General features: G+C 48.5%; 2 protein-coding genes across 2 annotated transcripts; one reads left to right on the top strand and one right to left on the bottom strand.

Moving 5' to 3' along the window:
• The first annotated feature begins 233 nt into the window (after positions 1-233).
• Positions 234-11,417, top strand: Epx (eosinophil peroxidase). Its single transcript, XM_051182704.1, has 12 exons — positions 234-309; positions 419-512; positions 691-866; positions 1,012-1,129; positions 1,214-1,343; positions 2,861-3,067; positions 3,979-4,297; positions 5,689-5,849; positions 6,177-6,432; positions 7,111-7,281; positions 10,251-10,488; positions 11,210-11,417. Exons 1-12 carry the CDS (start codon positions 234-236, stop codon positions 11,409-11,411), a joined length of 2,148 nt encoding a protein of 715 aa, XP_051038661.1. The 3' UTR covers positions 11,412-11,417.
• Positions 11,418-12,271: 854 nt separating this feature from the next.
• Positions 12,272-23,101, bottom strand: Mks1 (MKS transition zone complex subunit 1). Its single transcript, XM_051191059.1, has 19 exons — positions 22,964-23,101; positions 22,423-22,532; positions 21,208-21,278; positions 20,642-20,797; positions 19,489-19,586; positions 19,183-19,311; positions 18,833-18,937; positions 18,149-18,266; positions 17,509-17,565; positions 16,124-16,166; positions 15,869-15,934; positions 15,325-15,395; positions 14,943-15,012; positions 14,738-14,845; positions 14,027-14,160; positions 13,454-13,536; positions 13,245-13,342; positions 13,092-13,153; positions 12,272-13,005 (listed from the first exon to the last, which is right to left on the bottom strand). Exons 1-19 carry the CDS (start codon positions 23,041-23,043, stop codon positions 12,886-12,888), a joined length of 1,779 nt encoding a protein of 592 aa, XP_051047016.1. The 5' UTR covers positions 23,044-23,101; the 3' UTR covers positions 12,272-12,885.
• Positions 23,102-27,941: the final 4,840 nt, after the last annotated feature.

The raw sequence follows: 27,941 nt of genomic DNA, 5'->3' as shown, positions 1-27,941 counted from the left end.
CCCTGAAAACCAGAGTGAGGTTCCAAAGCTCCGCCCCAGGGGCTGGACTTCTGGGAACAAAGACCTGCCCCCTCTACCCCAGGATGGGCTATAAAGTCTCTTAGCTCCTTCCAGAGCAGAGTTAAGCAGAAAGAAACCATCTCAGTCCTCTGGGGGAGGAAGGAGTGGGACTCTCCTGTGGGGTCTGTGGTATCGTTTGCCTGCTCAGCTGTAGCGGGGGCTCTGCTTGTACGATGCAGCTGCTACTGGCCCCGGTAGTGGTCCTAGCCACATTCACCCTTACCCAGCCCTCTGAGGGCACTGCCCCAGGTAAGAGCCCCTTGGACACCAAGGCAGAAGATGGGTGTGGAGGGAAAAACACTTAGATCTGGGGAGTCTGTGGCTCCCTTGAATATTGAGTCCCTATGCCGTTGAACAGTTTCCCCTGGTCAAGTGGAGAATTCAGTCCTTCAAAACTGCATAGAAGAGGCCAAGTTGATGGTGGATGCTGCCTATAATTGGACACAGAAGAGGTGGGCCTGGGTCTGGGGCTATACCAGCCTGGGACGGTCAGTGAGGGAGGACAGGCCCTTGGCAAATCATCTTACCCAAGCTGAACCCTGGGTACTATGAGTGTCCCTGCTGGGCTGAGGCTCTGCTGGTAGGATGCCCCCACTTCCAGCCTCCTCTTTCTCCTCCTCTTTGGGACAGCATCAAGCAACGCCTTAGCAGTGGCTCAGCCAGCCCCATGGACCTCCTGGCCTACTTCAAGCAGCCAGTAGCAACCACCAAAAGGGTTGTTCGGTCTGCTGATTACATGCACGTGGCCTTAGGGCTTCTGGAAGAGAAGCTTCAGTCTCAAGGATCCAGACCCTTCAACGTCACTGGTACTGTGTTTCCCGTTGAGCCCCCAAGGCCTTCCCTAGCCTGGGAGTGGAAGAAAGCCAGATGTGAGAGGTGGGGTGAAAAGCCTAGGGGATGTTAGAGCTGATAGAGGGATAGAACTCAGAGCCCTGGCCCCCTCCTCCCCAGATGTGCTCACAGAATCGCAGTTGCGCCTGCTGTCCCAGGCCAGTGGCTGTGCTCTCCAGGACCAGGCTGAGAGGTGCAGCAACAAGTATCGCACCATCACAGGGAGATGCAACAACAAGTGGGTGCCGGGGCTCTGCCTTTGCTCTCCTGTCTCTTCCTCAGGCCTTGCACCCTGCTAACACCTACCCACTCACTACTCCAGGAAGAGACCCTGGCTGGGAGCCTCCAACCAGGCTCTGGCCCGCTGGCTGCCAGCTGAGTATGAAGACCGTAGGTCGCTCCCCTTTGGCTGGACCCCTGGCAAGAGGCGCAATGGCTTCTTACTTCCTCTTGTGAGTTGGAGTGGAGGATCTGGAAAATGTTTGCTCTCTTTTAGATGCCAGAGGGTAAAGCGCAGCCCTGAGCCATCAGGCAGGCAGAGCTCAGATCTGGGCTGGCCCACTGATCTGATGAGTAACTTTGGGTAGAGAATACCACTTACTCCCTGAGTCTCAGTTTCTTCACTTGTAAATAGCAAAATCTAAGCTTGTGTGAATGGAAGTGAAGTCCTTGGCATGAAAAGCTATATAGACCATGATCTATGGGTACCTATGCTCCCTACTATGGAATGGAGTGTTTGGTTGTTTGCATGGTTGAACAGGTGTCAAAGCATCTCTGTCTTTCTCCTCTCCTCTCCTCTCTGCTCCTCCTCTCCTTTTATCTCCTCTCTCTCTTCTCTCTCTCCTCTCTCTCATGTGATGTGAATGTCTCTGTGTGCACAGGCATGAAAGACTTGGGTGTCTTCATATATACATGCTTGCTGTTTCCTGTAAGCTGATTGGCTAGTGAACTACTGGGATTGGCCTCTCTCAGCTCTCAAGGTATGGGCTACAGGCCCATGCAGCCATGCTCGGCTCTATGCAGGTTCTGAGGATTTGAATTCATGTCTTACCCATTAAGTCATCTCCCAGGTCCTTTGTTTTACTTTTTGAGACAAAGTCGTATTCTATAGTTTATACTTGCCTGAATTTAGGATGTAACCCAGGCTGGTCTCAAACTCACTGCAATCCTCCTACCTCTGCTTCCCATGGCTGGGATTATAGGTGTGAGACTCCATGTTTAGATCAAAGCATTTGAGGTGGGGGTGAGACTGGGTTTCTCTGTGTAACAGCCCTAGCTGTCCTGGAACTAGCTCTGTAGATCAGCCTGGCTTCAAACTCACAGAGATCCACCTGCCTCCTGAATGCTGGGATTAAAGGTGTGTACCACCACTGCCCAGCCTCAAAGTATCTTGCTAAATATAAAAGTTCTATGCATTTGTGAATCTATGATCTACAATTTTATATTGGTCAACTTTCTGTTGATATATTAATATAACAATTCCATACCTGCCTTAATATTAATATGCTAAATTTTCTTCAATTAATTCGTTCATCCAGTTCTCTATTTCTTATCTACCAAATTAGTCTTATATCTGAAGATCAACAGTTCTCTAACCTATCTGTCTACACACTGACCTCATATCTCTGGGAGGGCTGGTGAGGCTGACCGGCTGGTCTGGCCCGGCTTCCTCTTATGTTAAGACAGGATCTTTCTGTGTAGTTCAGAATGGCATGTAACTCATTGAAATTACAATCCTCCTGCCGCAGCCTCTCAAATCCTAGGTTTAGAGGCGCCTGCCACCAGAAGCCTCAGGCCAAGCCATAGACTGTCCTTCTGTGAATGACAGCCACCACAAGAGGGGGCTGGATCTCTAAGAACGGGGAAGGGGTGGATGGAAAATTGCGAGCCCTGGCACTGCCTGAGGCCTGGGTTGGTCTCAGCCCAGATCGCAAGCCCAGACTCAGGTTGACCCTATTTCCTCCACCAGGTCCGGGCTGTCTCCAATCAGATTGTGCGTTTCCCCAGAAATAAGCTGGCCTCCGACCAGGGCCGGTCCCTCATGTTCATGCAGTGGGGACAGTTCATCGACCATGATTTGGACTTTTCCCCAGAGTCCCCAGCCAGAGTGGCCTTCACTGTGGGTGTGGACTGTGAGAAGACTTGTGCCCAGCTGCCCCCCTGCTTCCCCATCAAGGTATAAGGCCCTTGGGTAGCCTCCAGCCCAGAAAGGGATATGGGGGAGCCGTCCAGGCACCAAGAAACAGACAACCCCCCTCCCCGGCTGTGTATGTTGGAAGGATGGGGGTGGCTGGGCTCTATTGGAGTTTCATAGAGGAGATATATCAAAGACAGGTCTTGACCCATGGGTCTGACTCCAGCAGAGGAGGCCTCTAGGTCCCTACTATGGAGCTTATTCCAGTCTTATCTTCTGCTCTTCCTGGGCTGGTGTAGGCCTAGAGCGCTGCAGTTCTTGCCAACTCCTGGGGTTGGGCTATAAGCAGGGTCCTCCTCCTCCAGGCTGGAAGGCAAGGACAGTGTGGGGTTAGGTAAGAAAACACAGAATTCAGGGAGAAGAATCTCTTCTGGGAAAGGACACACAAACACAGGCACGCACTCGCACATGACACGCACACATACACACCCCACAGGTTTGCTTGCTTGTAGTAGATATGGAGGCGATCAGAGGGGGCTGTGTGTCAGCAAACCCCTTTACTCCAGCCTTGATGCAGGGGTATGCCCTCTGTGGAGCCTTCTAGATCTTCCTAGTACAGTGTTAGCACTGGGCTTATATAGCAAGCACAGCAAAGGGTGCCTCCCTTGAGCATTGCTTAATGGCATGTGCAACAGCTTGTCTCAGAGGCTCAACCTCTCCTCCAGTCAGATGAAGCTCTGCCTCATTTCAGGAGCTTCATCCAGGGCTGGGGTTCATCTCAGGGCAGCACTGGTCCAGCAAGCACAAAGCCCTGGGTTTGAGTCTGAGTGAGTCCTGGAGGGCTTCCTGAAGTAGGGAAGTTTTGAGTAAGGTCAAAAGTGAGTGGGAGATACCCCAGGTCAGTGAGCCTGATGTGGAGAAGTTCCAGACTCAGTGAGCGCTCTTCACTCTAGATACCGCCCAATGACCCCCACATCAGGAACCAGCGTGACTGCATCCCTTTCTTCCGCTCTGCACCTGCGTGCCCCAAAAACAAGAACAAAGTCCGCAACCAGATCAATGCACTCACATCCTTCGTGGATGCCAGCATGGTGTATGGCAGCGAGGTCTCCCTTGCACTGAGGCTCCGCAATCGGACCAACTACTGGGGACTGCTGGCCACCAACCAGCGTTTCCAGGACAATGGCCGAGCCCTATTGCCCTTTGACAACCTGCATGAAGACCCTTGTCTTCTCACTAACCGCTCTGCGCGCATCCCCTGCTTCCTGGCAGGTCAGTCTGTGGGGGAGTTAGAGTCTTTCCAGGATGGAGGTGCATGATGGGGTGTGGTGAGGATACACTATTTGGGAACTCAGGGGACCCTCAGTATGGGAGCACACCATAGGTACAGATTTGTGCAGTCACTGGGAAAACTGGTAGGTGGGAATCGGTCCCGATGACTCTTCCCTGGGTGTGGTCAAATATCCTTGCTTCAGGGTCTCCGTTGATGAGGGGCTCACCACCTGAGTGCACTCCAGCCAACTATAGGAAGGGTCCCTTTTATCTGGATTCAGTTACTGCCCATTGCTCTTAGTTATGCTACTGGGACCTGAGACAAAGAGGCTGACTCCTCTCCCTGTGACAGAAAGGGTTCTTCTCTTCAGTTACTGGAAAGTAACTGTTGCCTGTACCTCAATTTTCTCCTTTAGGCTGTTTTCTTATCCTGTGCCTTCCTTTTTGTTACATAGTTATTCATTTGTGTGTTACCTTCCTTCCTCAGATGTATAGTTTATGTTCTGTTCATAGTCCTTACCCCCTCCTTCCTGTGTGGTTTATGGTAATGATAGTAATCACTTCAGGGTGTTTAAGATGTCCAGATGGGCCATCCCTGAACCTCACAGCAACCCAGAAAGGCAGGTAGTATCATCCTCAACTTACAGATGTGAGGCTGAGACCCAGGAAAGATGCTTGTGTTCAAGAGAGCAGCGTTCTGAGGGCAGAGCCCATACTAGAGCAAAGTCAGTGTAGCTCCCAGGCCTCCCCTCTGTATGCTCTGCCCTATTGCTTAACTAAAACTCTTTCTGCAAGGATTGTACGACTATCTACCCTGGGGGAGCGGTATGTACCTTCATCAGAGGGTCTCCATGAACTCAGTCTAAATAAGACCTTCTGTGGGAGGATTGGGTGAGAAGCCAGCAGGTGGCTGAACTTGCTGTCCTAGCCTGCCTATGGGGAAGATCTGAGTACAAAAAAAGGGCCCTGCTCATTGTGCCTGTCCCCTGCTTCCTTGGAAGGGCAGCATGACAACAAATTCAACCATGGGAAGGTAGAGCCCTTAGTGGAGAAACACATGCAGACAGGAGGCATGTAGTCCCAAGGTCAAGGTTCCCAGTATCGGCTCCCACCATGTGTGGTCAGGGTCGTGGGTCTGGCCTTCTTGCAGAAGAGAATCACCAGGCAAGGACACCAGCATTTTCTCTGTGTATCTCCCTTAGTCCTAACATGGTCCAGCCACTTAGGGACCCAGGAACCCACTGTGCCCTCCGTCTTGGAGAGGAAGGTGTTGGTCAGTAAGGAGCCGGCTGGTATAGTTGTAAAGGACACATACGTGGTCTCTGGGTCCCAGATCTCAGTCTGCCCTTACTGAAAGACCATCTGATAATCATGAAGTTGGGGTTTTCAAGGTGATACCCGGTCAAGTGAAACCCCCAAACTGGCATCCTTGCACACCCTCTTCATGAGAGAACACAATCGGCTGGCCACTGAGCTGAGGCGGCTGAATCCCAGCTGGAGTGGAGACAAGCTGTACAACGAGGCCCGGAAGATTGTGGGTGCCATGGTTCAGGTAAGGGGTCCAGAGGCCGGCAGGAATCTGAGAGAGTGGCTCCCAACCTTCCTGAACAGGGCTTTGAGGCTGTACCTCAAGGCTGCTGGGTCTGGATGCTTGGGGCACATCTCTGTCCTTGGTTCTGCAATTAACTGTAACCCCATCCGTGGCATTCTCTTTGGGTTTCACTGTCTCAGCCTCCGGTGGGAGATTAGTGTCACCATACTTCAGTGGCGATAGTCACTACGGTGCCCCAGAAGCCCTTTGAAAAGCAGGCATCTGTGCAAAGGGGAGGGGGTGCTGTAGGTCGCTCAGGCAGTACTCCTCCTGTGTCATCTCTTCCAGATCATCACCTACCGAGACTTTCTGCCTCTGGTTCTGGGCAAGGCCCGGATCAGAAGAGCCTTGGGTCCCTACAAAGGGTATTGCTCCAACGTGGACCCACGCGTAGCCAACGTTTTCACCCTGGCCTTCCGCTTTGGCCACACCATGCTGCAGCCCTTCATGTTCCGCTTGAACAGCCAATATCGGGTCTCACGAACCAACCCCCACGTTCCACTTAGCTCTGTATTCTTTGCCAGCTGGCGTATCATACATGAAGGTGACTGGGTTTCCCAAAGGCAAAAGGGGGTGAAGGTTCAAGCACCCGTCCCTCAGGTGGGCCGCTGAATGTTGGTTGGGTCTTTGCAAATGCCTCCCCTGGACAGTAGCAAGAAGGCAGCCATCAGTGGGTCTCTTGTGTCCCGAGAGAGTGCTCCCCAGCCCCCCCCCACTCACCGGGAATTAAACCTAGGGCCTTGTGCATGGTAGGAAAACTCTCTACCATTAAGCTATATCCCATCCCTTTTACTTTTATACTTTTATATAAGAGCTTTATTAAAAGTAGCCCAGGCTGGATGGTGGTGGCACAGGCCTTTAATCCCAGCACTCGGAAGGCAGAGACAGGCGGATCTCTGTGAGTCTGAGGCTAGCCTGGTCTACAGAGTGAGTTCCAGGATAGGCTCCAAAGCTACAGAGAAACCTTGTTTGGAATCCCCCACCCCCACCAAAAGACATAAAAAAGTAGCCCAGGTTGGTCTTGAACTTATAACTCTCCTGCCTCAGCCTCCTGAGATGCTAAGATTATCATTATATCTATACAATCCATATCACCAGGCATGATAAGGGGGGCATTTCTAAGACTTGACATCAGAGTGGTAGATCATGGATCTGTAAGGACTCCTACCTGCTAGCTTGGCATCATGGGATGACCCCAGCACCTCTCATTCCCTGTGACCAGGTGGCATTGACCCTATCCTCCGAGGTCTCATGGCCACCCCAGCTAAGCTGAACCGGCAAGATTCCATGATGGTGGATGAACTCCGGGACAAGCTGTTTCAGCAAGTGAGACGGATCGGGCTGGACCTGGCAGCTCTGAACATGCAGCGCAGCCGGGACCATGGGCTTCCAGGTGAGGGGATACGTCAGACAGGGCTGTTTTCAGGGTTCAGAGCAAACCTTGACCCTCCCTTCTGACCGGAACAAGACGAGCAGTTGTGTAGAGCAGGCAAGACCCATGTTGATGCCCCACAATCCTTTGCTTGCTAACTCGCTGGGTCAAAGAAATTGCAGGGCCCTTAGACCTGAGGGGTGAAAGCCAAGGAGTCTGGGAGACGGGGAATAAATAGAACAAGATTAAGACCTCATGGGGCTGTTTGGTGAGGACGCAGAGAGCCATTACAGGAGTGAAGAGAGAAGGCACTTCCGTTTATCTCATTTCCTAGCTTCAATGACCTTCAGGGGCAGCTGTTCCAGCCATCCTGAAGATGGAGAAGTAAGCCAGAGGCAGTTAGCAATATGCTCAAAAGTCATGAACGTGTGTAAAACTCCGATTTTAAAATGCCTTCATTCTTCCTGTTGTTTGACCCCATTCAACACCATGAAGAGGTTTCAACCTCAGTTTGCCTTTCTTCCTTCCAACTCCAGCCTCCCTCTTTAGATAGAACCCGAAGCCCCGTGTGTCCTGGCTGATGCTCACTCATGGGTAAAGGAAGCAGGGATTTCCTACTGCTACTCTGCTCACTACAACAACAGGCACATGGCAGGCGCTGAAGGGGAGTGTGTGTGTGTGTTTGTGTGTGTGTGTGTGTGTGTGTGTGTGTGTGTGTGTGTTCCACATGGAAGCTAGAGGCCAGTCTCAGGTGTTATTCCTCAACTGTCTCAACTGCCTTCTGCCCTGAATTTTTCAGGCAGGGTCTCTCACTGGCCTGGAACTCACCATGTAGGCTGAGCTGGGTGGTCATCGAGCCCCAAACCTGCTTATCTCTACCTCTCCCGCACTAGGATTATAAGTGTTGTGACCATGCCCAGATTTTTAAAAAGTGGGTTCTGGAGAACGAAGTCAAGTCCTCATGTTCATGTGACAAGAGGAGCCATCTCCCCAGCCTTCTTCAACTTGACACTCCTGACAGCTAAGGAGCTGTGGGTGACACCCCCCCCCCCCGCCTCTGCTGGGAGATAGTATCTGATACTGGCTTTTGCAGTCTTCTCTAGTCCCTTCTCCAGTCAACAACAAATCTTGAATTGTGCTGCCTTGAACTCTGCTTAGTACTAAATGACCTGGAAGAGATGATGGCTGTCTGGATTTAACTGTACAAACCTCAGGGTACATCACAAAGGCACTGTGGGGGCTTGAGAGCTACACAACAGTGCTTAGTGATGATAAAGCATGGCACTGTTTACCTTCTTTGGCTGGAAGGCAGTGCTTGTAAATTGTCCATCAATAGATGCCCCGGGCTGCTGTCTCTTCAAGTCTGGCAAAGTCATGGCTTGAAGGCAGCTTTACCACTGAATCTGGCCCTGGTGTAGGATCCTGAGAGTTGGGGAATCAGCATGGATAGTTTGGGGAGGTTCTCAGATGAAAGTCTGTTTCGAGTAGGTTTTCCTGCCAGCCTGGTCCCACAGCCGCATTAGCCCCAAATGACACACAGAGATGCTGTATTAGAATCAAAGCTGTTGGCCTGTTACTAATATTTCTTATTGGCTAGCTCTGTCTTAAATATTAACCCATTTCTATTAATCTAAGTGTTCTCACGTGGTCTTATTTTACTGGAGAGAGGGTCCAGGGTTCTGCTCTCTTCTTCCTACATGTTGAATCTCTCTTACCTCTTCCCGAATCCTCCTTGTCGCCTAGTCCCACCTATATTGCTTTCCTTTTGGCCAACAGTGCTTTATTCATTAACCAATAAGAGAAACATATTTACAGAATGACATCTCCCATCAAAAGTTTTTGTATGTTTGCTTGCTTTTAAATCTGTTTATTAATTCTGCATACAGTGTTCTGTCTGCACACCAGAAGAGGGCATCAGATCTCACTATAGATGGTTGTGAGCCACTATGTAATTGTTGGGGACTAAACTAAATTGTTGGGGTCCTCTGGAAGAGCAGTTAATGCTCTTAGCCTCTGATCCATTTCTCCAGTCAGAGATGAAAGTTTTAAGACAGCTTTGTTGTTCACCCTCATGAGTTCTATAATGAAACAGCTGCACATTTAGAATTGTGTACCTGTCACCATGATCTATCTATAAGTGTTCTTAGCCAAAAGGCTAAGAAGCAATGACCATGGCCTAACATTTAAACATTATCAGCCCCTTCAGAAGAAACTCTATAGCAAAGGTCACTCCTCAGCCCCACCCCAGCCTTGGTGACCACTGCTTTCCATTTGGATTCCGTGTGTGGCCCTTTTGTGTTGTGAATTTTTAATCTAAGTCCGTCATCTGTTGTTGATTTTCTCATTATGGTTAATGGCTAAACAAATGGCTATCCATTTGTTTACTTAGTCTTCAAACCTGATTTTTAGAAAAGTGTTCTAAATATTGTGCCTATAAAATGTGTATGAGCCCAACGATAATATCATTAAATGTCAGGTCTGTGGGGCTGAGTTGGTAGAGTGCCTGCTTAGCAAGCCTGAAGGGACTGAGTTCATTTCCTGCAAACCAATTTTTAAAACAAGCTAGGCTTGGATGGCACGCTTTTTGTAATCTGAGTGCTTGGTAGGCAGGAGACAGGCAGGTGTTCGGGATTCCCTAGCCAGCCAGCCTAAGAGCCTAGGTTACTTGATGAGTTCCAGGCCAGTTTAAAAATAAAAGACAGCATCTGAAAAATGACATCTAATTTTGACCTTTGACCTCCATATGCATGTGCATCCACACACATATGTAAACACATACACAATATCAAGTTTGTATTTGTGGGATTTTTACATGAGGACACACTCTTCAGTCCGATACACACAAAACATGACTGTCTACCTAAAGTCTAGAGAAGGCGGTGATCTGCTGGTTCCATCAGTATTGACCACAGAATATACTCTGGAGGATTTGTGGGGAGCAGCAGAAGCTCATGGGAGACTCACAGAGCTGCTTCCTGGCTTTCCTGCAGGATACAATGCCTGGCGGCGCTTCTGTGGGCTTTCCCAGCCTCGAAACTTGGCCCAGCTTAGCCAGGTGCTAAAAAATCAGGCTTTGGCAAGGAAGTTCCTGAGTCTGTATGGGACACCTGACAACATTGATATCTGGATGGGGGCCATTGCAGAACCTCTTCTGCCTGGGGCCCGTGTGGGGCCTCTCCTGGCTTGTCTTTTTGAGAACCAGTTCAGAAAAGCCAGAGATGGAGACAGGTAAGTGACCCCCAGTGCCCAAAGCAGAGGAGAAAGACAGACCTGTGTGACTGAACAAGGGAGAAAGCACCTTTTACAGCCTTATTTCTCAGGGCTGGAGAGATGGCTCAGTGGTTAAGAGCACTGGCTGCTCTTTCAGAGGACCCAGATTCAATTCCCAGCACCCACATGGCAGCTCACAACTGTCTGTAACTCCAGTTCTAGGGGATCCAACACCCTCACACAGCCGTGCAGGCAAAACACCAATGCATATGTAACAAAAATAAATTATGAACAACTTCTTTTTTAAAGCTTCATTTCTCCCAAGGTCACAGGACCTGAGATCAGGGGCTTCCTCGTGGCAAGCAGGTCTGAGGGAAAGCAATACTGACCTATGCAAGGCTGACACAGCCTGAGCCGGAGCCTCCTTGGGCCAGAACAGCAACTAGCCAGCCTTGCTGTTCTGGGTTAGCAGATTCCAGAAGGCATGGGCAGAAAGAACTAAATCTGATTTCTCTCTAGGAAGTTTGTGGCTTAAGACCTTATGTGGATATGGCATATGCTTTGGTTCAAACCCTTCCCTGGCCACCTAGATTTCTGTATACTTATTTCTGGGCAGCTCACCAGGCAGACACTGGCAGGAAGACTGTGCGAAAGGAATGAAATGGAATGTGCCAGGCATGCACAAGGTGCTCACTGTACAGTAACTCCCCAGTGTTCTCCCGAATCTCTTGATCTACAGATTCTGGTGGCAGAAGTGGGGAGTCTTCACCAAAAGACAACGCAAAGCCCTGAGTCGAATTTCTCTATCTCGGATTATATGTGATAATACTGGCATCACCACTGTTTCGAAGGACATCTTCAGGGCTAACATCTACCCAAGGGGTTTTGTGAGCTGTAGCTGTATTCCCAAGTTGAACCTGTCAGCCTGGCGAGGCAAATGAGGCTTCAGAAGGTAAGGGAAGATCTGGAGAAGGCCAGGCCCTTGCATCTCTCCCTGATATAAGACATCTCATCTACTAAGCAGAGACAATAGACTCTGTCACTAGGAACATGGTACTTTCCTAGTGGCTTCCAAGAATGCTGGCTGGGACTTCATAGGGGAGGACAGGGACAACTAGAAATATTCAATTGCCCTCATTTGGCCATTAATGTCCTAAAATAGCTCTTTGTCTGGATATCTAACAAATTGCCCACTCTCTTGTTTCTGTTATTCCCACAGGATTCTATGCCAAAACCTCAAGTGTTGGAGATGAGGGTAAGGGGGGAGATCATGAGGCTGCTTTCTCCCCCCAAACCATTTCCTTCTGGAGCTTTCCCTGGCTACATTTTGCAGGCTTCGTTGGTTAAGAGTACCCAGGATGCAATGGCAAGAGGCCCATTAACCTGGGCAACAACCTCTTAGTAAGTTATGAATCAGCGCCAGGTGTAACAGCCTTGAGTCAAGCCATGAGGCTTTGAGGTCCCAGCAAGAGACTGTGGGAGGGTTTGCAGGAACTTCTCCTGCCCCACGGCATGACTGGAAGACCACAGGATCCTGGCTCTTAGCCATGCCACACCTTCCTCTGAGCCTGCAGGAAGGGCTGCACTCTCTACTTCAAGCAATAAAACAATGCTGAGGGCAAGGCCTGCATTCTCTGTGTTGGGCTGGGGAGAGCGTGGTCTTGGACCCAAACTTTGCCCCGCATATTGAAGATGAGAGCTACTAAGATGCAGCCTGGGACTCACCACAGTCTCTTCTGGGAAGGAGAGGAAGGCAGAAGAGTTTGGGTCTCAGAGTAGAAAGAATGACAGTCCACAGATGATCAGTCAATATAAATACTTTTTATATGAAAAACAAACAAATACAATAAAGGACCTTACGTAGCTAACAGGAAGGGCAGAGAACTACCCTAGGCCATGTCCTAAACTCGGCCAGACATGCACTGTAGGATGAGCTGCCTGAGAAAGGGTGACAGGAATTCAGTCAGGAAGTTGAGGCCTCTTCGCCTCCACTTTTCTTGGAAGGCGAGGGAGACAGAGCTCTCTCATGCATCTTTCTCCTTGGACGATGCCAAACTCCATTTTGCTGTTTGCTTGTTTTGATACAGGGTCTCACTATGGCACTCTGGCTGTCCTGAAACTCACTATGTAGAACAGGTTGGCCTTGAACTCACAGAGATCCACCTGCCTCTGCTTCCCAAGTGCTGGGATTAAAGGTGTGCGCCACTACTCCAGGCCACCAAGCTCCATTTTTAAGGGCTATGAAACAGGAGCTTTCTACAGCTCTCTGCCACTGAGACAGACTGTGGGACAAACCAGAAAAGAGCCTGTGTTGAGGACAGGCTAACCCTGGGCTCACACCAAACGAGTCTCAGACTACACAGCCTGTCTTGTTATGGTGCCCATGTTTGGTAACCGAAACATGAGGAGGGGGGGTCACATGGGGCCCAGAGTCTCTGGCTTAACTTCCATGGGGAAGAAAGTCCTGCTGAAGGCTACACAGAGGAGCCAGCTGGAAGCTTCTAGATCATCCAGTTTGGTAGACCAATGTGGTCTCTAAAAAACAAGATGAAGTGAGAGTGTTTTCTTGCTCTACAGCTCAGGGCTGCAGAGAGCTAGGCCAGTGTTCCTGAGGGACTCACAAGGTCCTGGGGGAGGCTCTCTCGGGCCTCTTGCATGCGGCGCCGGGCTCGACGAAAGGCTTCTGTAAGGGAGGGAGATATAGCCACCTAGTCAGTTACTGTGGTGTGGACAAGAAAGTGGCCCTGGGTGTCCAGTTTGGGGAATGAGCTTACCTAGCACATTGTGCGTAGAACTCTGCTGGCTGAACCCTTCCAGGCGGTCCAACACGCTCCTCATCTGTTTCCGGAGGGAGCTGGATTCCATGAAAGCCCTACAGGGAAGCCCAGTAACTTACTGTCAAGGCTACTCTCCAACCTTCAAGGAAAAGGAGCTGGGGCACAGGGCTTGGGGGTGGGGGTGGGGGGAGGGCAGTGTCCCACACCTGGACTGCTGCAGGCAGTGCAAGCGGAAGGTGACAGTGCCTGTCGTCTCAGTACGGAATCCAAAGCGGCTCAGACGCTCCCCCTGGGCAGACAGCAGAGATAGGATCAGTTTGTGCTGCCTTTAGACCAGAGGCTTCGCTGCCATTTGTCATCCTAGTCTTGGGAAGTATAGCATTAATAAGGAAACTCGATTCTGTCATTCTGACCCCACACCACAAGGGTAACACCAGGCTCTCTTCTTGTAACTTTGGGAACATTCCACGCACATTGGAGAATAAGCAGGTTTATCTACTTTTTGCAAGTCCACCCTGAATCTGATTACCAAGGCCTTCAGTGACAGAAGGAGCCAGTTATCTAATGGGGGTGAGGGAATCTCTAAATACAATACTTTCCAAGGACCTACTAGAATAGATATTTGAACCTGTAAACATTGGCAGAACCTACAGTGTAAGCCACAAGAAGGAAGGGGCTACATAACATGAGTGCAATGAACAACAAGGGAGGGGGGGGGGTCACTCCAGACACACAGGAACAGAAATGCTCAGCCTGAAGTCTCCTCACGGATAAGTCACCTTGAAGGTTCCCGGAATCCTCACGTAGGAGGGGTCCTCCAGCTCCAGGGAACCGCCTATGAAGAACCTCCTTAGCTCTGCTACGAGGCCCAGCTCCATGGGCCTCCATGTGGAGATGGTCAGGGTATGTGATCCTGTGCAAGCAAGAGGGGAGAGGGGCCAGGTTCCAAGCCTGACTTCCCAGCAGTGACCTGGGTTGGTGATGACTGGATCTATGTAAAGGGTTATCACGGTGGGTGACAGTGCCCCACCGGAAGATAGTAAGACAGAGTTTCTAATCTCAGCTACTCCAGGGGTCACTGTGTGCTTAGGACAAGCTTGTCAACCTCCAAGAGCCTCTTTCTCTTTTGACCTGGTGAAATGTAGAACAAGTACAACATACGCCTCACAGAGGGGCTGCGAGCCTTACAGGAGACTAGTACACCGCCTGGCATACATCAACAGGCCTGCACCTCTATTTCAAAAGGATCGCCGGCTCATTCAATACCTGCAGGCCGGGAGCCCTGACTGAGGCTTCTCTGACAGCGCTGTGGTCTAACTGGAGGAGGCTGCTGGACTTCAGGTCAGCTCCACAGTATCTCTCAGGGGAGGGGAGAAATTCCCCAAAGCTACAAGCAACTCTACTTCTCATCAGGGGTCTCGGGGTCTTAAGGAAGTGCTGGTCTTGTTGCTAGGGCCGAGGGCATTGGGAAGGGCAGGGACAACGGTTACCTGGGGTGGCCGGCAGCACTGCAGCCCCATAGCCTTCCACACGGTACCTCTGCCAGAAGTCCAGGGAGAGGACCTTACAGTAGAGCACGGGCCACTCCGGGAGGGTGTCTGGAAAGCAATCGAGGTGGCCCTCTGGTCATGGGGACCTGTGCTACTAGAGGGCCCTGGGAGAGGAGAAGTGAGACCGAGGACCGCAGCTACTCACCAGTCAATTCGTCCTGGTGGAGAAAGAAGGCTTCAAATGTGAATGGGTAGGAGAAATAGGCCACCTTGTCCTAAAAAAGAGTGTCATTTTCAATTCAGGGTCACACGGTGGACAAAGCCTCTCTTGGATTTGATCCTCTTTGTGTCCAATGACAAGGTCACCTTCACACAGGGGAAAGGAAAACTGTCAGCTTAGGAGGAAGCCAACAAAGGGACAGCAACATAAGCTGCTGTCATTCTCTTGAGAGATCAAGAGTGACCTTCACCCCGGCAGAGCCCCAGCTAGGACTCCCCCAGACTAGCCGGGGGGTTGGCCTGATAGAGCTTCAAATGCCACCTGGAGCTGCCATTCCCTTCCAGACAGACCCTCTCGTCCTCCATACCATTCCCAGGGACTTGGTGACACAGGTCTGGGTCACTCCTGAGAACTGCGGGAATGATGGGCTTGACCAGTCTGAAAGCCAAAGACCAGACACAATAAGCTCACTAGAGAGGCCAGTAAGTCATAGAGAGAGGACAAAGACCTTTTATACATTCATTCATCATGCTTTACACGCTGCATTATGCATTTACCATTGACTGAGAGCTATATGCTGATGTTTTGAGGCTATGTTAGTGACCAGGATTGTCAGAGACATGGATGGAATTTAAGCTGGGGTAGATGTAATTGCCTCGGGAGACTAGAGGTAGAGAGTAACAGAGGCCAGGCTTAGCCTGGGATACACTCACAATTTAGGGCGAGCAGATGAGGAGAAAGCCACCGAAGAGCCTGATGAGCTCTTAGTGAGAAGGAGGGACAATGGTGCCAGAAGCCAAGAAAGATGCTTTATTAGAACTGGCAATGTGGAGGTGGGAGTGGACGGAATTGCCACTAGAACTGTCAGGATAGATAGATATACAAGAAGAAATGCAAAGACGTTTACTTACTGGTCGCTGGCAGCTCCACAAAGAAGTGGATGTAGAGGTTGTCATACTCATAGCCTTGGGCTGAAACTTAAGGGAGAAAACAGAATTTTAGCCTGCTCTCTCACTTCCCTCCCCATGGGCTTTCTGAGGGACCAGGATTCTGTTTCCAGACAGCACTCATCATCAGTTTCCCATGTTTAGCCCAGACTAAGCCAAGGTGAGTAGATACTCACAGTTGTATCAGACTCTTGCCTGGCTCCAAGACAAGACACTTACCTACCTCTCCATTTACAAAGAGCCTGAGGGCGCCTGGGATGGTCTACAGTGGAGAAATGGCAAGGTGTCACGACCAGAGGGAGTCAAGCCACCTCCCACTTTGCCTGCCCCAGCCCTGTCCCCGAACCTGCAGAAGACCTCACACATTACACATTACTGTGTGTTCTCCCTGACGCTTCTCCACAGAAGCCGTTCCTGTTTCCAAGACTCATAGAGTAACAGCACATGGCTTAGATGGCAGGGAGGGTAACGCCAGGACTCTTCAGGCCACCGGGTTCTCCTTTTTAATTGTGTTATCTGACCTGACTTTTTTTTAACATTAGGATTTGTTGCCTATGTATGTAATATAAAAACACTAAGAGTCCCTTTTCTAGAGACAGAGAGAGTGAACCTAGTGCGCAGGTCTAGAGATGGAATCCCCGGTGAGAGGGAAAACCCAGCCAGGACCCCAGAGTGACTGGCCCAAGCTGCTTTGGTTTCACTTGCTAAGATCCAAAAGACTCCATCAGCAGAAATGACATCTCCTCCCCTGTCTGTGTTGCTCCGGAACAATAGCCACTTGAAGGACGAGGAAGACATCTTTTGATCTTTATATTATTTCTTAAAAATGTATTGTAGGGCTGGAGAGATGGCTGAGAGGTTAAGAGTACTGGCTGCTCTTCCAGAGGTCCTGAGTTCAATTCCCAGCAACCACATGGTGGCTCACAGCCATCTGTAATGAGATCGGTGCCCTCTTCTGGCATGCAGACATACATAATAAATACATAAATCTTTTTAAAAAATTAATTGTAAATTAATATGTAGTAGGAGTTTGTTTCCAATGACAGTTTCAGAGTCTTAGGGCGTGGCTTTGGTGTGCAGACATGACCCTTATAAGGAAGAGGAGGGGTCGAGCACGCGCTCTCTCTCTTGGAGTGATGGGCTGAGGCCTGCCATCATCCTGCATCGCAGCACACTGTGCCTCCAGGGGCAGAAGACCATGGCGGCACTTTACCTTTCAGTGTGTGTATTCCCTAAATAAATATGTGCTATTCTTTTACTCGGGCGTTCGTGGACTTCCTTAATCCACTCTTCATTAATACATGAATGTATTACCGCCGATAAAAACCAAAGAACCACCTAACCTGGGGAACAGGAAGTCAAAATGCTTGATCTATTTTTCTCAGTGCCCAATACCCACTCACCACCACCCACCCAGCCTGTTCCAGGAGAGAGGCCCCCACAGTGTGTGTGTCCCTTTCAGACCCCATTCTGTGCAAGCCAACGGTCCACAGGGTTATGAAATGCTTCTTTGACTTGGAGCCTTTTAAGAAAGGTGCTATAGTGCTTCCACAGTCAGACGCTGCCTAAGAGCTCACAGCCGTGCAGGAAGCCGAGCTACCCACCATCTCAAAGTCTGTGCCCACGAGGCTGCTGAGGTACTCCTTGTGGCGGCCATAAAGCTGAGGAAACAAAGCGAACCAATCCTCAAAATGCAGCCCAAGCCAGACCAGGGTTTAGTTCTGACTGGGAGAAAGTCAGGGCAGGACAAGTGAGTCAGATACTGACATTTAAGGAGATTACAGGCCAAGTATGGCGGTTTGTGTCTGCTATCTCAATATTGTTGCGGCTAAGGCAAGTGGGAAACAAAGGGAGTTGCTGGGTAGTCTGAGCTAGAGTGACACAGTCTCAACATACACACACATCCCTACTAATGAATAACTAAAGTGATGCACAGAGGCTCTGAAGTTGGCCAGGCTGGGAATGGACCTGGCTCTCAAGTTTACAAGCTCTATTACTTGGGCCCTTAACTTCAGCATCCTTGTGTACAAACTGGTAAAAATGTTTGCCTCCCAGGGTTGTAGAGCAAAATCAAACGCTTGTGATGTGCCCAGCACAGCACACACACGATCATTACTCAGGTATGTGGCCACTGGTATTATGCTCCCGCATGGTCAAAGCTGCCTGTTATGCCAGTTGTGTTTTCTGGAAGGTGGGGGCAACCCCCTCTTCCTCAGACATAGTTTCATGTAAACCAGTGCTTACATCCTTGAACACTCGCTGTTCCCGCTCCTCCTCCTCTGGCTGTGCGAGGGAGGACACGTTGTCAATTGTGTATTTCCAAGCAGAAGTATGTTCCTGCTTCTCTCCCTCAGTGTCAATTCTGAAAGGCACAAAAAGGATCATTTCTGTTGGCAAGAGGTGTGGCCTTCCCGACCCAGCCCAGGAAGTCAACATGGCTGGCGACACAGCTCACTTGAGGTATATGATGAAGATGGCCACAAGGATGATCGAGACAGGGAAATAGCAGTGAGGCAGAAAAGGTGCCAGACTAGACCCATGGGTTCCAACCCCGATCTACCTCACAGGCAGAGGAAATCCTACAGCGCTCAGTTCTCTCGCTGTAGGGTTTGGGAGAGTTTGGTCTCTAACTCACAGTGCTGTCTGCTCAGACAGAAGAGGAAACTGGACCTGGTCTGGCTGAGTCTGAGTCCACTTCCCCTGTCCTAGCCAATTCCTGTACTCTGCAATGCATGAGCCCTTCTCGCTTAACTGCACAGCTAATGCAATTCCTGGAAGTTTCCTAAAGGCCTATAACCCAGAACAGAACATGAACCAGTGCCTGAGAACTAAAAGTTTAGCAGCAGATGAAGGACTTTCTGGATTCTGATCAACCAGAGGCAAGGGGTCAGGCAGGGAAGCCTGGACACACTTCTTTCCCATTCCCACCTGTAGGGTCCTTTGATGCCGTTGAAGTCAGGCTTCACCGTGATCACTCCATTGCTGTCCACCTTCAGAATGCAGAGGACATGCTCATATGCCTTATAGCCAAGCCTAGGAACAAGGAAACCGCCATCAAGGTTTGGGGTCACCATGGAAAGAGAGAGGCAGTCTGCCACCCCAGGGACAGGACAGGGGGCACAGTAAGGACCTTCATGGAAACACACTTTCTTCTGAGTACAGTAAAAGAGAAAAGACCCACTGTCCCAATGGTCCCAGATGGCTGTAACAGGAAGCTTCTGATGATTGACAGGAGAGAAGGGAAAGGACAGGAGCTGGCAGGGCAAAGTGTCACTCACTTTCCATAGGGCCCCAGGTCAGCCATTATGTACATGGTCTGAAGAGGGGTGTTAATGGCGTGGCTGTTCCTGATGAAGTCTTCCGAGGGCTCCCAGGTGATGATGCGAGACTTGAGTTTGCTGCCCTCCCTGGGAGCATCACGAAAGGGTCAATTCCCTGACACCCCACAAAAAAGCGCAAAGGAGATCATAAGGGAGCCCTTCCCCCACTGGGTCTCTAACTGGATGGGAAGTATTAGTCAGCAGAAATTACAGGGACATTAGCACAAGGCTGCACAGAGTCCCCCGGTCCCCGCTTGCACTCACATCCCTCGCCTGTCCTGGCGCCGCCGCCTGACGTTCGCCATCCGCTCAACCAGAAATGATGGCACCTCGCTGGCTGCAGTGGTTATTTCCTGACAGTACTGGGAAAAGAGAGCTGTCCTGTGGGTGCCGTGTGGTCAGGGCCACGTGGGTCAAAGCGTCTGAGGGGAAGCCTACCTCCTGACCTGCCTCCAGAGTGCAAACCCCACCCGCAGACCCTCAGAGTTAGCTGTGCTGGGCAAGGGGAGAGATGGCACCGTATCGTGGTTTTCTTTAGGGTTCTAGAAACGAGTTGTTTGTGCTAATAGTAAGATCGGCCTGCATTCTCTAGACACATGCCAACAAAAAGTTGGGAAAGTGTGCCTAGTAAATATTGGTGCTAACTAGGTGGTCAAAAATGCCAAATAGGACACCAGGGTTTTTGAGGAAATTCTCACTTGGGTAAGCTAGCAGCAACTGTATTTTTATTTGCTGCCCGCTCACAAGTCTCCTGAAGAAAAGCTGTACAAATCTTTCAAGAGACACAGACTAATGCCTGCTCCCGCCAGAGCCCCAAAGGATCAAAAACACAAAAATCAGAAAACATAGTTCTAACTTCAAGGACTTTACAATCTTCCTGAAAAGACATACATAATGATAGAAGAGAATGTAAAACAAGTCCACAAGGGCACAGTGGTACATGTAAAAACACAGGCATTCCCCTAAGCAATTTCCTCTTCTCACTAGTAAACTCATGAGTTTTGATTGAATTTATTTATTTATTTAGGTAGTTTTTTAGACAGGGTTTCTGGTGCAGCCCTGGCTGTCCTAGAACTCACATTGGTCTCAGACTCACAGAGATTTGCCTGCCTTTGCTTCCCAAGTATTGGGATTAAAGGTGTGTACCACCACTGCTGACCAGCTTTGACTGAATTTTAAAAAGATTGTTCTAGATTTTTCTGCCTCCTCCCCCTCCCCTACCCCGCCATGGCCCTCCAGGAGGCTGAAGAGCGTAACACTCATGCCACCTGCAGACTCTGTCCTCTCCAGCTGGGCTGCCAGCAGCTCACAGCAGCCTCTAGAGCCACCTGCCTCACTTTTCTGGGCTTCCCACTTACCACCCAGTGAGTCTAGAAGGCCAGGGGAGACAAAGAAGGCGCCTCAGAAGGAGGAGTACCTCTTCCAAGTCAGTGTATCTATCAGAGTCGGTGTAGGTGAAGATTCGCCGGTTTTTCCTGCCGCCGGAATTCTCCAGCTTCAGGATCTCTTGACGGTACTGATGATCCAACGGACTTTGACATGCAGATTCATTTTGGTACAGATCTACTTCAAACTGAAATCACCACAAAGAAACACATCAGCTGGGACTACCTCAGACTTCGGTTCCTACAGCTACCAAATCAAATCACTTCTACAGAGCCAGTTGACATGTTTCGATAACCAGCCGTCACTTGTTTTAATAAGGAAGGGCAGGGGAATCTAAGGATGTTATAGTTAAAGGGAACCAAGCTGACATTCTAATTCATGCTAGAGATGCCTCAGAGACAGAGTCTCAGCATGCCTTATCCAGAGCACTACACTGAGCACTTTAGTTATGTTACAGCCTTACAATATCCAAATAAACACAACAGGAGAAAGTATAAACATCCACAACCTTCTCTGGAAATCAGTTTCACAGCGTGAATCACCACCAGCCAGGTGGGAGTGGTAGGTGGTGGACTGAGGAAGGTAATAATGGCTTACCTGGCTAAAAAGTTTCTCCTGCCACCCAATGACAACCTCTTCCTCCTCTTCCTCATCGGGGCGGTGTCCACCTCCAAACACAACAGAACGAGTCAGGTCGGCAACACATCTTCCTCTGTGTTTGATTAGAACGAGCGCTCCTATTCTTGTTTCATTTTGGTTTTAAAAATCCACTAGTGTTGTTGGACAGTATCTCACTCTGCCATCCTGTCTAACCCCATGCTCCAGAGCCTCCTGCCTCAGCCAGAAAAGCGCAGACATCACGTGCATATACCACCTGGCTTGCCTTCAAAGTCCCTATTCACACGGACCACAAACTCCACTGGAGTTCAGTGGTTCGTTCAGTACTCAGTCTAGGCATGAGTGGAGGAGGTGGGCATGTTTCAGTTAATGCTAGATGCCAAGATTAGGACCTGTGGCATCTCAATCACCACAGTCCTGCCTTTCAGGAAACATTTCCTCAAATCCAGTATTAGGAACGAATATGTAGTTAGAGCTGGAGGCCAGCCCTCCTCAGCCTATCCGCATGTGCTAGATGAGGAGCTGTGTTTCTTTCATATCCCTGCAGCCACCGATAGAATCACACATAAACACTGACAGGAGACCAGCGTCACGGGGGGGCAGGGAAAGCAAACAAATGATTTTTTTTTTATAAACAACATTTAATACAGTCCTGGTTCCGTGTGGCTTTCACATGGTGCATACTTGGTGATCCACCAGTCTACCCTTTCTGCTTAAGAGAAATGTCAGGATAATGAAAGATTATTGGCCCATTGTACCTGTCCTCTTTTTTTGGCTTCCAAGACAGGGAAAATCACATTAAATGCAAACTCCTGTTTTACATCTGGAGTTTGGAACACATTTCTCTTAGAAGCCCCCCCCCACACACAAACTCCACACAAGTCACACTTGGGATGGGTGAGATGGCTCAGCGGGTAAAGGGGCCATGGGCAACCTGATGTCAAGCCGCAGGGCTCATGGGGTGAAAAGGGAACTGAACCCCTGCACTGTGGCACAGACATGCACACACACAAAAGTAAATAAAAATGTAAAAAAGACTGCCCAGGTTCAAATGCTCCCCCATGCCCCAGCTACGGGACACTGGGCAACAAACTCAACCTGTCCGGGCCTTCCATCCCTCCTCTGTACCTCTATCGCCCCGGACCCTTTCCTCAAGTCTCAAGGGGAGGCATCACCATCACCAAAAACACCCACTAGCTGCTTGAGGCGGTCTAAAAGTGGCCAAGTCTATGAGGTCCTTCCCCATCTGGGCAGCAGGCTGGTAATGAAGAAAGTTGCTTGATGTGATTCTTTGCAGATGAACTCTGTCAAGAAAAGAGAAGCCTCAAATCCGCGTGTCAAAGACACACAGCGAGGAGATAAACACAGCAAGGATGAGAAAAAAAAAAACCACAGAGGCGGAGTTGCTAAGGCGTCTGCAAGCAGGGCAAGGGGAGGGCGTGGGTAGGGGCGCCCGCGGGAGCAAACTGAGAGGGCGTGTTGGGAACACAAGGACCTGGGGGTTTTGAAAGTGAGGATAACTTTTAGGGACTTGGGCAGGGGTGAGGTTTGGAGGATGTACTTGGAAGCTTTCAGTGGGAAAAGGTCTTGGCAGCAAGATGTGCAGAGATGGCAGAGGAAATAGTTGGGGTTGCAAGCGGAAGTGGTGGAGAGGTTCCGAACATCCAAAAGCCTGGGGTGGGATTGTCCAAGAGCATAAAGCTAGGGGGGCCCGGTGCTGGAGTGGTGTGACTACCGGAGGCGCAGGTTGCGCACGGGGTCCCGGGAGCGATACACGGCCTCGCCGGTGTCAGTGCTCCACACCGCTTCCGCCATGACAGCTGCTTCGCGCCGCGACTGCGCCGGAAAGCGCGGTGCCCCGTTCCCCTGGCAACGGAGACGCTGGCTCTTTAGTCGCTGGTGGCGCTGCGCACGCAGGTCTGCATTCCGGCGGGAGTCAGTCCCTAGGCACTCAGGGTGCTATCGGTTAAGGTCTGCAGAAATGGCTTGTCCTGTGTGAATAAAGCTCACCCACCACCAAGGTGAGAGTTGATGCACAGCGCAAACGAGGAAACCGCCATCAACCACTTCATTTAGGTGTAAAAATGGTGGGGCCCAGAACCATGTGCCCTGAGTCCTTGCTTTCTAACCAAACACTGCTTTCCACTGAACATTTGAAAACTTAGGCCCAGGGGGCTGGAGAAATTGCCCAGTGGTTAAGTGGTTAGTGGCAGCTCTTCCAGAGGAAGTAGGTTTGCTTCCCAGCGCCTACATAGCCACTCACAGAGTTTGTAACTCCAGTTCCAGGGATCAAACACCGTCCCTTCTTCCAGCACACATGTAGTAAGTACCCATACACATAAAATAATTAAAAATCAAACAAACAAACAAACTGTCTTAAACGGTGTATATGACTGAAAGAACACATTCATTTTTCTCAAGGTCCCAGGGACATTATGTCATGAAGACATGAAAACATATTTTTGGGAGAAAAAGCAAATGGGACAGATATATTGGTCACTGTGCATTCTTGGAGGCATAAAAAAAAAAAAAAAACCAAAAAACTATGGGTCAGATATATTAGTCGTTGTTTTATTATGCACTGAGCCAGAGAAAGAAAAAAAAAAAACAAAAACAAAAAAACAAGGAAGTCAGCAGTAAAAACAAGGAAGCCAGCAAGACAGAAGGAAGGGGTGTTTTTAAGAACTGGTTTTTCCCCCTGAGCATGTTGGTTCTGGATTATTAGCCAGTTTAGATCCCTCACCAACCCGTGAAAAACCACCTAAGTGACATTCAGAAGTCATGGTTCACTGGAGTGTCAAAGAAGATGGTACAAGTTTAATTCTGGCAGTTTGGCAATATTAACATTAATTCTTTGACACCTGCTGCTCCTTCATCCGAATAAGCAATTGTTGCCTGGACTGAGGAACTCATTGTGTACATCAAGAACTCACCACAAACTGTGCCCACTTATTCAGTATCTAATACAGTTTGTTTTATTGACTTTAATCCTCATAAAAACAGCTCCAAGAGGTACTTTATTCCTAGTTAAAGAGGAAGTCATTGAAGGCCAGGAGTTCAGTAAGGGGCTTATAAATGAACCCTAAAATGCTAGATGCTGGATTCCAACCTAGCTTATCATCTTTCCTAGTTTATCTGACCTTCCACTGACGTACTGTCCCCTGGCCGCCTCATTAAGAACACACAATTTCCACTGAAGTGATGATTCCAATAGCTGAAGCCATGGAAACTGACTCATTAAAGAGAAAGGCATTCTAGCTTTTCTTCTTAAAGATGAGACATGAATGCAGGAGAATTTCAAGTTTAAGACCCGATTTCAAACAAGAGAAAAGGAAAACAAGAAAACAACAACAACAAAATCAACTAAGGGCTGGAGAAACAGCTCAGTGGGTGAAGAACTTTGCTACGAAGCATGATAGCCTTAGCTTGATCCTTTGAGCAAGAAAATCATTTCCACAGAGCTGTCCTTTCATCTACATGCATACCCTGGGGCAGCATCACCAATAATAATAAAATTATGTTGTTTTGTTTTTTTAATAGAACCTCCTAGGACATTGGCTGTATCAAGATGAAGCCAAAGGTCTCCTTCCCAGCCACTGGCTATGAGGAATCATTGAAGTGGATGCTGAGCGCAAACATAACTCTTTCTACCTGAAGCTCATGGCCACAGAAGTAACTGCTGATACTGCAGGTAAAGAGTGGAAGGGTTGTGTGTTCAGAATCAGTGGTGGGAATGACAAACAAGGTTTCCCCATAAAGCAAGGTGTCTTGCCCATGGCAGAGTGCACCTGGTGTTGAGTAGGGGGCATTCTTGTTATAGGCCAAGGAGAACTGGAGAGAGGAAGTTCAGGTCTATTCACAAATGCCTTGTGGGTGCTGAGCTCAGTGTTCTCAACTTGGTTACTGTGGAAAGGGGGAGAGAAGGATATTCCCAGGCTGACAGATACTCGTGTGTCTCAGCACCTGCGGCCCCAAAGAGCTAGAAGAATCTGAGAGCTTTCCAGTCTCTCTAAAGAAGATGATGCTCACCAGAACGTTGCCAGAAAGAGCTTAAACAAAGAGGGTGAGAAGCCTGGGGCCAAATCACCCAAGATTCGATGCCTTATCATTCCATGTGCCCTGCAACACAAACGCCTATGAAGAAGCAACTCATCAAGGAAAACACAGAGGAGGCTGCAGAAGATGCTGAACTTTTCACCAAGAGAGTGAAGGAAGCCAAAGAAAAATGCCAGGAAGAGATTGCCAAGAGATGTAGGCCATCTTTGCTGAGTCCAGTCAAAAATTCAAGTCTTCAAGAGTAAGAAATTATCAGACTTTGAAAAAAAGGATAGCATTTAAGAACATTCTTTTAATAGACAACTACTGTGTTCCATGAGCAATAAATAACAATGGATCCTACATCCACAATTTAGTTTTATGACCAAATCAAACTTACACCAAAACCAATCTGACAAAAATGAATGTAAAACTGTTATTGTACACATGGTGTGGAGGTATAGGCTGTAAGCATAAATAACATTATTTTTGAACAAATACATTACATTTAAAAAATATTTCTCCTTGGCTACTGAGTCTTATAAATCCAGACTTTAAAATCTGAGGTTCTGGAGGAGGAGTGAAAGTTTCACCTCTGGGTTTCTGATGTGAACATTTTCTCAAAAGAGTTCATAGTTTTTAGCAGAGTATGGAAAGAATTTGCACCCTGATATCAAGAACAACCTGGATTTTATTAACTCTATTATCTTGTCATTAACTTTTCATGTGTTACTTATATGTCAAGAAAACACTGCCAACAATCTATCCAATTGACCCTTCATATTTGTGGGTTTTCCGTACATACATCTAACCAATTACAGGTTGAAAATGTTCAGGAAAGAAAAAATTATTATCTGTAGTGAACATGGCTAAACTTTTTTCTTCGCATAATTTCTTAAACAATATGGTAAAACAGTTATTTCCATATCATTTATGTTGCATTGTGTATTCTTAGTGATCTGAAGCATTCGGGGCTATAGAGATGTCACTCAGTGTGCAGAGTGCTTGCCTAGCATGCAGGAAGCGGTGGGTTTGATTTCCAACACCAAACAACCAGCTGCAGCAGTACAAATCTGTAGCACCAGCACTTGGGAAGTGGCTGTCAAAGGCTCAGAAGTTCGAGGTCACCTTTGATTGGACAGCTGTTTCACAGCCAGCTGAGTTGAGACCTGGACTCAGACAAACAAAAAACATAAACAACACATTTCCTTAAAGAAGTTCAAGTCTTGTCTTTCAAGATCACAAAAACAAAAGAAAACAACAAAACAAACCAGAAGGTACAATGGGTTGAGCCAAAGGCCACAGGCAGTCTGCCCACCTGATAAGAGTCCAAGGACAAGGCCATTTAGAGGTCACAGCTGTCATCCCCAAAGTAAATATTTTAATGTTCACATGCTTCACAAGCCCTCAATGAAGCAGGGTCACTGAGTTGTGCCAGACAATGCTAGGCGGTCAGTAGACAATCCAATGAAGTCCAGAAGGTCCAAACAACCTCATGCTTTTTTTAGGCCTGATGGTGATATCCTATGACCTCCAGGACAGCCAGGGCTACACAGAGAAGCTCTGTCTCAAAAAACAAAACAATAAAATGTGTACAGAGGGTTTGGGGGTTATTTTGTGCAAGTGTCTATGAAACTGAAAAGTTTCTTCAAACAATGAATCATTTTAGTGATACATAGTGACTCAATTCTGAGCCATTCTGCATTGAGACAGAAGAGGGAGGGTTACCTATGATGTTAGACAGAATGTTTGGCATTTGTGCAAATAATCTCAGAAACAAACAGGTGACTTTGGAGGGGGAAAACAACAGAAAGAAAGAAAGAAAGAAAGAAAGAAAGAAAGAAAGAAAGAGAAAGAAAGAGGAAAGAAAGAAGGGAGGAAGGAAGAAACAGACAGAAAGACTGACAGATTAACGTGTCTGCCTGAGACTCAAGAGTGAGCAATTATGAAGGCATTTTGGGGGGGGGGATGGTGGATTTGTTATCTTGATTGTGGTACTGGGTTTTACCAGTGTGCACATGTGCCAGAATGTATTAATACCATCTACATACATTTTAAACATTGCAATTTAATGTACATCAATTGTACCCTCAGTAAACTGGTGCTTTAAAACTTTAAAAATGTCAAATCTATGAACCCATCCTCCTCTGGACTGCTGCCTCCTGAACCCCAATCACCAAATGAGCCACATAAGAACAGGAAAGTCTCTCTTCTCCTGTCAGTTTTTACTTTATAGTTTACCTGACTCCACAGGACATAATTCATGAAAGCCCAGTCACTAGGTGCATAAATGCCCAGCGTTGATTGGGCTTCATTATGGATCCCAGTACTCACCTTGGCACTGCGGGAGAGTATTAAGAAACTAGTAACTGACCAACAGCATTATATCAAATACAGAATCTCGGTGTAATAATTGTGGCTGGCGCAGAGGCAGGACAAGACCAGCGGAACGAGGAAAACCTTACTCCTTACATATGGTGCCCATGTGGCTAATAAGAACTTCCACTTAAAATTTAACAAAAGTTTAAAAAAGGGTTTTAGAAACAAACAAACAAAAATAAATAAACAGAGACAATCAAGGTTTCTTGGTAGCAGCATTTTTCTCGGTTGGACTCTGATTTAGGAGAGACAGCAGTTATTTACTCGGATCCTTTAAGGGAGGTTTCCTGACTCAGCAT

Source organism: Phodopus roborovskii, unplaced genomic scaffold (assembly GCF_943737965.1).
Source record: "Phodopus roborovskii unplaced genomic scaffold, PHOROB, whole genome shotgun sequence".
NCBI lineage: Eukaryota > Metazoa > Chordata > Mammalia > Rodentia > Cricetidae > Phodopus > Phodopus roborovskii.
Note: the sequence above shows the minus strand (reverse complement) of the source record. Positions and strands in the feature narration are given on the sequence as shown.

Bases quoted from the DNA above. Each gene is read 5' to 3' on its own strand.
- Epx (XM_051182704.1), top strand. From the start codon at position 234: ATGCAGCTGCTACTGGCCCCGGTAGTGGTCCTAGCCACATTCACCCTT. The intron at 513-690 runs GTGGGCCTGGGT...TCTTTGGGACAG, and splicing joins TATAATTGGACACAGAAGAG to CATCAAGCAACGCCTTAGCA. The intron at 3,068-3,978 runs GTATAAGGCCCT...TCTTCACTCTAG, and splicing joins CCCCCTGCTTCCCCATCAAG to ATACCGCCCAATGACCCCCA.
- Mks1 (XM_051191059.1), bottom strand. From the start codon at position 23,043: ATGGCGGAAGCGGTGTGGAGCACTGACACCGGCGAGGCCGTGTATCGC. The intron at 18,938-19,182 runs GTGAGTGACACT...CCTTGTTCCTAG, and splicing joins GACCTGGGGCCCTATGGAAA to GCTTGGCTATAAGGCATATG. The intron at 13,537-14,026 runs GTGACTTATCCG...CTGTCTGCCCAG, and splicing joins GGATTCCGGGAACCTTCAAG to GGGGAGCGTCTGAGCCGCTT.